General features: G+C 37.1%; 2 protein-coding genes across 5 annotated transcripts in view; both read right to left on the reverse strand.

Annotated features, from left to right (window-relative positions):
• Nucleotides 1–2,521, reverse strand: part of LOC106867606 (phosphatidylglycerophosphatase and protein-tyrosine phosphatase 1) — an 8,738-nt gene extending 6,217 nt beyond the window's left edge. The window contains exon 1 of one of the 4 annotated variants that reach the window (XM_014912528.2): nt 1,957–2,521. The gene's annotated coding sequence lies outside the window, so the exon portion shown is untranslated. Of the gene's footprint in view, nt 1–104; nt 780–1,678; nt 1,860–1,956 lie in introns of those variants that run through there. The other 3 variants (XM_052975024.1, XM_014912529.2, XM_014912525.2) reach the window with 3 other exon arrangements.
• Nucleotides 1,053–7,244, reverse strand: LOC106867605 (coiled-coil domain-containing protein 153). The gene is made up of 7 exons (XM_014912524.2): nt 6,651–7,244; nt 5,952–6,020; nt 4,974–5,093; nt 4,538–4,630; nt 3,737–3,867; nt 2,544–2,704; nt 1,053–1,308 (listed from the first exon to the last, which is right to left on the reverse strand). The coding sequence occupies exons 1-6, from the start codon at nt 6,703–6,705 to the stop codon at nt 2,576–2,578; spliced, it is 597 nt and encodes a 198-aa protein (XP_014768010.1). The 5' UTR covers nt 6,706–7,244; the 3' UTR covers nt 1,053–1,308; nt 2,544–2,575.
• Nucleotides 7,245–9,873: the final 2,629 nt, after the last annotated feature.

Consider the following 9,873-nt stretch of genomic DNA (forward strand, 5'->3'; position numbering starts at 1 on the left):
GAGAGAGAGAGAGAGAGAGAGAGAGAGAGAGAGAGAGAGAGAGAGAGTTAAGTTATGGAAATTCTAAAATCACAAAAGTGTCTTACAATTGAATATGAACCTACCTCACTCTGCAACTTCACACTGTACTCAGTATGATGACCACCACTGAACAAAAATAGTGTTTTGTTTTCTTGTTGTCAGGTGTGTGTGTGAATGTGTCACTGGTCAAACTAGGAAACACTTTCAAGTGACCAGTTGTTGTGTCCTGTACAACAGCACAAAGCAGAATAGAGGAGGAATGATGGACAGAACTTGAAATGATGAAGCTGACAAGAGAAGGCAGCGTCGGATGACAGAGATTCTGCTTGATGGCCTTCAGTTTGTATGTTATGTTAATGATATGCCAATGGGTTGGCATTTGCCATCCCACACAGCAGTGAATTCTTTGAAATACTAAAGAATTCCTCGTGATTTAACCAACAATAGTGCAAAAGAAAACGACCACACAGACATCGTTTACCTACACACACACACACACAAACATTTGTACACATACATACACACACGTGCATACAGACACACACACGCATAGGTACATAAACACACAAGGATTTAACAAAGAAAAATTGAAGAATTACAAGCATTAACTTTTTTGTCCAAACATTACGTCATCATTACTATCACCATGACCACCATGACCACCTCTCCTACCGCATCCTCTTCCTTCTCTTTCACATCATCATCATCTCTATCACTGAATGTCCCTCTCCCATGCTGTTTTATATATATACATATATACATATATATATGTATGTATATATATATATATATATACACACACATACACACATATCTATTATGGAAAAGGTGTGTGTGTGTGTGTGCATGCAAATACACACATTGTGTGTATATGTGCATATATGCACATACACACACACACACACACAAAATTACTCAATACATATTTATGTTGGAAGTGGGATGGTTTATGAAATAATAAAGTCATTATTTTCTGAAACAATTCAAAGACAATAAAACGTAATTATAAAAAAATGATTTATTAATTAACAATTAATTTTCACTCTCTTTCCCTCCTTCTCACTTTTTCCTTTTCACCTCTACAATTATGTTGTCTTTGGAATGGAAGTTGAAGATTTCGTTGGGACACCCAGCTTGTGGCAGGTCACTCAAGCTCTGGCTTTCATCAGCTATTATCAACAACTTGGTCAGTGTGTTTATGTTCATTGTAAAGCTGGACGGACAAGAAGTGCCATCATAGTTGCTTGTTATCTCATGATGGTGAGGCCAACTCTACTCTTCCATTCTCTGTCATTTAATTAAAAGACAAAGAAATATTTTATCAACAAAAGTGTGAATGATATACGTTATAAATTATATATAATTGATATGATAAATGGTGTATATCTTATATAAAAATGATACTTAATGAATACGTATATATGTGATATAAAAAATTATACTTAAATTGTATAAGACTATAAATAAATGATATTTGATATAAAGAGCTTTGACCAAAAATTTGACTAATTGGTCAACCAAGTTAAACAAACAATCAATTAGTTGAGTTTTAACCAATTGACTAATACTAAAGGAGTGGAATCGAACCAGAGCATGTATTCTCAACATTAGCAGAATGACTATCCCTGGACACAACGAAATTGATAAAAAGAATTACATATAAAAGATATAAACGCCACATGGTACGAATAATCAAACACTTGCAATTTTAATGACGTGATTTACATAAATTTTATACAGGAGGGTAAATAACTCAATGATATATGAATAATGTGAATGGTATAGAAATGGCTTTAAAAATGACATGATGTCAAATTAAAAAATACTGTAAATGCTGTTTGAGATTAAAAAAATATTTAGAGTTATTTATTATAAACTTTTAATTCATACAATCATATAAAGTGTCTTTTTGTACAATGCTCCTGATACACTCACCCCTACCCAACATTTTCGCTCGTTGTATAATTTTTCTTTTTGTCCAACGTCAATCTTTTGGAATCTTTCATAATTTTGCATGCATCAATGATAATGGACGTCATTACGAACAGAGGCGAAATAAAACAAATTACTTTACTTTTATTGTGCAAATATTTTTATTTATTCAAACTGAAGGGAATTGTTTAATTATTGTTTAAATTTTGCTTTGATATTTGGAATTTTTATTTTAAAGTATACTTTTATTTGTTATATGAATGGAGTTTAATAGTTGTGGGAGATTGAAATACAAGTCTCGTGACTCAGAAAAACCAAATTAGACAAGCGAAGGGACATAACTCTTCATGACTGGTTCATATGAAAGGCGAGATGAATACAATTAACCCATAAGGCTGACCTGGGGCTAAACCACCAACATTCCACTGATTGAAAATCAATCACTGACAGACGTGAACCAGCCTTGCACCCATAACTCTGCTGCTGTGTCCACTCTACACCTTTGCTACGACTACTACTACTATAATGTGCTCTGAACCATGAGCTGGTTCAGAGAATACAATTGTCTCAAGACAAAGATGAAGCCATACCTTGTGGAGCAGAAAATCTTGAGGCAAAAATATTACAAATCAAGTGGATTTAAGCCAAATTCAAGAAATACTTTCTTATTTTTGGCCTGAATCATTCTGGCTCGTTTCTCCCATTGTTCTTTTGATATCTCCATTTTCGACACAAGTTTATCCAAAGCCCCCTGAAATAAATACATAAAAAGACATTTAAATAAATATATGAATTTTTATGGAGGAGGAGGAGGAGTAGGAGACCTCATGGTAGAATCGTGAGAATGTTAGAGTTAAATGTCTTGTGGTATTTAAGTCCTAGCTTTTGCATCCTCGGGTCAACTTTGTCTTCCATTCTTCTCCGTTTGATATGACAAAGTAGCAGTCATGTGCTGGGGTGAATTAACATTCCAATAAAACATCATTGATGTGAATGGAATTAATCATAGAAGACTCACACTTATATGGCTTGTTGCAAAGGACGAAGATGTTGAGTTATCTTCAGGCAAAAGAGCTTCTGAGAAATGAATTATAGAAGAGTGAATTCTGGGAAAAGGGACCCAGGAATCCCATGGGCTTACGTTAAACTGGGTAACAGATTCAGTCTATCACCAGACAACAGCTTCTGTCCATCCAGCAGACTTATGGTAACATTTCCATCTTCCCAGTTACACTTGCCAGATTTGGAATCACATGATTGCACAACAAAATTCTTCACCACACACCCACGTTTGCAACCAACTGAGCTCCACTGCCCGAATAATTGAATAAAATTAAATTATTAATTAATTAACAATTAAATAAACTGGTATGTTTCCAGTTACAAGTATTCCAGTCAATCCACTCGACAGAACAGGTTGCTCATGAACACACATATGAAGGAAAATTATCAGTTTTAAGTTTTGGCACAAGGTCAGCAAGTTCCGGGGAGTGGGGGGGAAAAGTCGATTACATTGACCCCCAGCACACAACTGGTACTTATTTTACCAACTACAGCTAAGCATTTTTCCCAGTGTGCTAACAAATATTTGCAAAATGTTGAGAAATAGGAGTTAATTTATTGTTAGAAAACTGAGAAATAACGGTAAAATTGATGTTAGCAAAAGACAGAGGAATATGATAGGGGTCAGGTTAATATCAGTTGGGGGCTGAAAATATAGCAACATGTTAATTAAACAATGAACTGAGAATTAAAAATCAGAGAAATGATTGTGAGCCCTTACATGAAGTATGTTTTTGTAGGAATTCTCCATTGCATTGTTCTTCCGCTGAAAAATCTCAATTTCTTCCTGTTTCTGGTTCATAAGAAGTTTAGCTTTTTTTTTCGCCTGTACTAATTCTGTTTCTTTTTCACCTGTGAAAAATACCAACTGTGTCATTTTATTCCATTTCACTGTCCATTTTATCAACTAATTTGCTAAATCAAAGATTCACTGATTTGCAATTAACAGCTTTTCACTGATCTGTCCTTTTGTTGGCATCGGTCAACAAATTTCATTTGTAGTTGTCGGGTGTCACTGGTTAGTTTTCATTTCATGATGTCGCCCTACTTTTGTCAATCTCTTATTTTTTACTTGTTTCAGTCATTGGATTGTGGCCATGCTGGGGCACCACCTTGTGAGGTTTCAGTCAAATGAATTGAATTCAATGAGATAAAACTGCATCACATCAGACACTACTGATCATCTGATAATGCAAATGACTGAAACGGCTACAAATCTAAATTCTGTTATTTTCTAATGATTCTCACTCTTTCGTGATTGCACAATCAAACTACAACATAAATCTTATTTTTCTGAGGTTATTCTGCTAGTTTCTTATTTTGGAACTGTCATGTTCCATTTTAAGCTCTTAACAATAAAACATGATGATGATTTGAAAATGAGAGACTATACAAATTTTGTTTTTTCTTTGGATTCTTTTATTATTGTTAAATTAATCATATTAATTAAACCTTCATTTACAGCTTAGTAATTCTGTCTCTAAACCAATACAAAATAAAAGCCCAACCTGGGGCTACTTACTTAACTTTATTTGACAGGTCGTCAACTCAGTTTCCAAAACAAGTATCCTTGCATTCATTTCAGATTCCATGGTTTTGTACTGCCGTGCCATATCTATGGAGACATATTAAAACGAACATAGCAATTTTATCCAATTCTGCTCTACTTGCAGTTAAAAACAATCAATATAAACAAAAGAACAACAGAAAACCAACAAAATGCCAGATCCAGGTCCATCCAGGACCATCCAGACCCCAACAACACAAACCCTTGCCCCATTGTTATTCTCTAATACACAACTACATATTTGGAGTAATTCCATTCACCTTAACCATTTCTGCCGCAGTCATCCACCTTCCCACAAATTCATGGAAGAAGGTCACAACTGCTTCACCCTCTTCCCACAATGCCACCCTGATCTCATTACAACAAAAACAACAAGAACAACAACACTTACCAGCTCTTATTGACCTGTAATCACCTTTCTGTGACTCAAAATCTGTTTTTAACAGATTCAGCTCTTTGTGCCGTTCTTCGCCGGCTGCCAAACTTTCCATAAGCATTACATCACGCTGAGCTGTAATTACAAGTTTTATGATTTCAATTATATATATATATATCTATATATACATACATACATACATGCATATAGAGACCTACATAAAAATTTCTTATACACATACACACACACACTGTCAGCATCATCATCATCATGATTACCAGTAGCATAATTGTGATGATGATTATCATCATCATCATCATCATCATCATCGTCGTCGTTGTCGTCGTCGTCGTCATAATCATCACCCCCACCATTTTACAGGTAAGGTACCCAGGTGTTTTAGATGGGCTGGATGTGTCAACATGATTTGAAGTCAGTTCTTATTCTTGCCATGGGGACCACATCTCGCTTGCATATGCCATGTTTGTTGACATGGTCATTATTGGATTGGATACCCCTGTCGCTGCCAGCCTCCTTTATGGTGTATTCTATCTTAGCCCCACTGCAAGAGCAGTTGTTCTGTCCTCGAGAAGACTAGAACGTCCTCTCTACTCTCTATTGTCCCCATTCACTCAGCTCCCAGTAAATACAAAAGGTCGTTTCATCTTCAGCGAAACTCAGAGAACCTTTCTCTTTGTTGTGTCTGTCCCTTTCTTTCCCTCACAACCGATGGGAAAGGAGCCAAAGAGAAAGAGAGAGAGAAGAGTAAGTGAAGGGGTAATCCAGAATGATAACAAGCGAGCGATAGAAAATAAGGTGAGGGAAGAGTGATCGAGGAAAGAGAGAGAGAGAGAGAGAAAGAGAGAGAGATGAAAGAGAGTGATCGAGGAAAGAGAGAGAGAGAGACAGGGAGAATGAAAGACATACACAGACTCAACTCCCTATTTCTTAGTTTTTCCCCCAAAACTGGAGGACAAGTGTAACAATACTTACCAATGTAATCTTTCATGGCATTCAGTTCAACCAGTGATTTCTGAAATTTCTCATCCTTTTCCAGCTTGCCTACAACAACAACAACAACCATTACACGGTTGATCGGGAACATTTAACTACTTGCAAGAGGACAACTCTATTTCCAGCTAGGACCACACAAACACGAAGAAGAAAAAAAGGCACAGATATCGAAAATAACTGGTGTCTCAATAGCAAGGTTGACCCAAGTGAAGACGTCTGCATCTGCAGCAGACAAACCCTAGGCTAAAACTGGGCATCGATGTGCACGTTTGCCCCTCTGGAAATAACCATTAAATCTCTTCCAAATCACACTCTAACACCCTACCAAAGAATCCATAGGATAGTGTGATCCTGGGTTCCCTGTACATGGGACAAGAGGTCATGGTTGGGATGCCTTTGATCCCTCGCCTGGCTATTCGATCTGGATAATACCTAGAGTTCAACATTATCGACAGCAACGGCTTATACCTATGAGCCACGGACCAACAGAGAGTCTGCTAAAATAACAGCTCAAATCCCTTTGAATCATGTCTTGCTGTCTTAGAAATGATACCTAAAAATTACACATGATAATGAAGGATTAGACAGGACTGGGGTGGCCTGGTGTTAAACAGAAACAACAACAGCAACAACTGGCAATATTTTTTAAATCGTAGATAAAAGTAAATAATGTCAAACCGTCTTTTTTCTTAGTTTTTTTGGCAGTTTTCGTAGATTTCTTCTTAGAAGACATTTTGAATTATGATATATGTATAGTGGTGTGAGTGTGTGTGTGTGTGATACTCTATTTCATGTGTGTTTTCGTTCAGAGACAAATAAACAAGTGACTGTTTTGTAGATTATATTAAAACTAAAAGCTTTAAGCTTCCTCTGGTCTTTCCGTGTAACTAACAACGATGGCTGTTGCCTAGAAACAACCAACGCACTAATTCCTCTGACAAACGTCGTCTTCAACTATTTCTTGTTGTTGTTCGCACGAGCGTAGGAACCGCAACATCAAGAACTGGGATCAATCCCTCGCCACTTGCGATTTTTTGAATGTTTTCATATTTGAAAACTTCCCGCTAAAGAAGTTCTTAAAATTCCTTAAGTCCCTTCAAATAAAGAAATTATAAACCAAAAAATATAATCGGTTCAAATCTGAAGAGCAAAACAGAAAGATGTGGACGGTGCAATATGTAAGTCTGTGTCGGTGAGAAATTCGCTTGTCAATCGATACACGCAAACTGCGAGCTGTAAACATATTGGGGACAAGCACCATCGAAAAATTTAGTCAGGCCAATATGGGGATCGAACCCACGACATTCGCGTTAATTGCCCAAGGTCTTAACCAACTAAGCTAGTCGTCCACATCCAGCCACCCTTCCTTCCCTCTATACATACATACATATATGTATGCATACACTCTCTCTCTCTCTCATTCACACACACACACACATAGATATATATATTTTATGTAGTCATCGGTTATGACCGGTCAGAAAGTTACCTTTGGTTTCGTGTCTATTCTAGCTCCACATAATATAGGCAACTCACCAGACGACACCAACTAGAAACTTCATTTTAATTTAAGAGGGCACCAGGATTATTTGGATTTTGTAGGATCTTTGCCCCTTTCAGCCAAGTACAGTTTGCATCGTCTGCTTCCATTGTGGTATGGCCCAAGCTGTCCTAGGAACTTCCATTTAACCCTGTATGGTGTTCTCTTTTCTTTTAAACACTATATATAGTTGACCAATACTGTAATGTTGCGCCTCTCTGGGATCCCAAAAGGGGACCTGTGATTATTTAGTCGTAGTTTAAAAGGGTCCTTAATTACTCCAACATATTACAGTGTATGTGCCCCTATGTTGTTTTTGTTGCTGCCAACGTGTGTCGCTGTGTCTCTCTACTCTGTCTAAAAAATGTTGTTTGTTGTAATTCGGTTGGAAGGGGTTCTCAGTGTTAGAGTTGTTATTGTTAAATGATGATGATGATGATGTGTTCTTGGTCATAGACTAAGTTTAATTTTGGTTTTTAGAGTGAGTACACTTACCTATAATTATTTGGCTAAGTTTTCAAAGGTTCGATTTACATGGGCATATCAGCCTAACTTTAGGATTTATTTCAAAATTTTCTTTATAATCTTTTAGGTTTATTCTTGGTCTAGAAGGTTCATGAATCTCAATGATGTCATCAATGGTGAAATGGATAACTATATTTTGGCAGTGACACTTCATAAATGGTGAATTCAAAATAAGCCCTTTTCCAGGTTCACAGGAACGGGGGCTGCTGGGTTTCCTCTTCTGCAGGTTCCATCCACTTCTAGCCATCAGCATTTCTTTAGACAACTGCACCCATCCATACGCATCACATGGCCAAACCATTATTGTCTTCCTCTTGCATCTGATTCTTCTTATTCCCAACTTTTCTCTCATCACATTTGCACTCTGTACAACATTACACACTGATGTTGCACATCCATCAGAGCAGCATACTACTTTCATTTCTCTCCTGTTTTTGCATGTTCTCTGCACACAGGACCCACATCTCACTACCATGCAGCACAGCCATTCTTACACAAATATCACACAATCTGCTTTTCTCTCTCAGAGAGAAGCCTACTGTTACTCCTCTCTCTCTCTCTGTCATATATATATATATATATATATATATATATATATATATATATATATATATATATATATAGATATATATATATAGATATATATATATATAACATTGAACTTCCACAGTATACATTAAGCAAAATTCCACACCCAGAGTCAAGGTTATCATCCCAAGACCATTGGTTCAAGCTGCCATGTAGTGAAATTGAGAGTTGTCATTAAGTAGACATGCAGTGATTAAACCTTTTGATGATAAATATTTAATTATATTTGAAAATCTATTTAGGATTTCCAAACAACTAATTTAAGAAGTCAATAAATAAACACTTTATTACAAAAATTCTCTGCAGTGTTAGGAGAGATCTTTGATACACACACACACCTCTAGAACAATTTAAATATCTGATTGTCAGGAAAAACAAAAAAAAACCACTTCATATAAATTATATAAGGAAGTGGTTAAAATATCTGTATATTTGAATCAAAAATATTTCCAAAATTGTTGGGAAATTTTATCTATAAATCTTTATTGTCTTTTTTTTAAAAATGCAATGGTTTATTTAGTCTAGGAAGAGGCTGGACCTGCAGCCTTCACAGGTCGTTGGGAACAAGGGGAGTGGAACAGTTTCAAGTTGTAGGGAAAGTATGTGCAGAAAGGGAATTTCAGAGGGACAACATTGGGGAGGAATGATTGTACATAGTGACCATTGTAGGGGTTTGCAATGGGAGGGCAGTGGTAGTCAGACACTTTTGACAAGGCAGTGAAGAGTACCTGAGCAGAGGTGGCACAAGATGAATCACATATGAGGAACAGTGGCCATTGTAGCAGTAGTAGTAGCCACAGCAGTGGTAGAGAAGACAACACACTTGTGTACATGTGTGTATACATGCATGCTTGTGTATAAACATAGGTAAGTGTGTGTGTGTATATATATCAATATCATCATCATTTCACGTCTATTTCCCATGCTGGCATGGGTTGGATGGTTCGGCCGGGGTCTGGGAACCCAGAAGGTTGCACCAGGCTCCAGTCTGATCTGGCAATGTTTCTACAGCTGCATGCCTTTCTTAATGCCAACCACTCCGAGAGTGTAGTGGGTGCTTTTTACGTGCCACCGGCACAGGAGCCAGTCAAGGTGGTGCTGGCATCGGCCACGTGACTGGCTTCCGTGCCCGTGGCAACAATCCTGTTTTCACAAAATTTCTCAAGGACAAGTGCCCATTGGTCAGTAACATAGGAGAGTAGATCCACAGTAAATCTGTCCTTACAAAAGCAATATCAGTGGTCACTA

This window comes from Octopus bimaculoides, chromosome 20 (assembly GCF_001194135.2).
Source record: "Octopus bimaculoides isolate UCB-OBI-ISO-001 chromosome 20, ASM119413v2, whole genome shotgun sequence".
Taxonomy (NCBI): domain Eukaryota; kingdom Metazoa; phylum Mollusca; class Cephalopoda; order Octopoda; family Octopodidae; genus Octopus; species Octopus bimaculoides.

Coding starts and splice junctions, on each gene's coding strand:
- LOC106867605 (XM_014912524.2), bottom strand. CDS start 6,705: ATGTCTTCTAAGAAGAAATCTACGAAAACTGCCAAAAAAACTAAGAAA. Junction 3,868..4,537: donor GACCTGTCAAATAAAGTTAA/GTAAGTAGCCCC, acceptor TATTTTTCACAG/GTGAAAAAGAAACAGAATTA. Junction 2,705..3,736: donor CCTACAAAAACATACTTCAT/GTAAGGGCTCAC, acceptor TATTTATTTCAG/GGGGCTTTGGATAAACTTGT.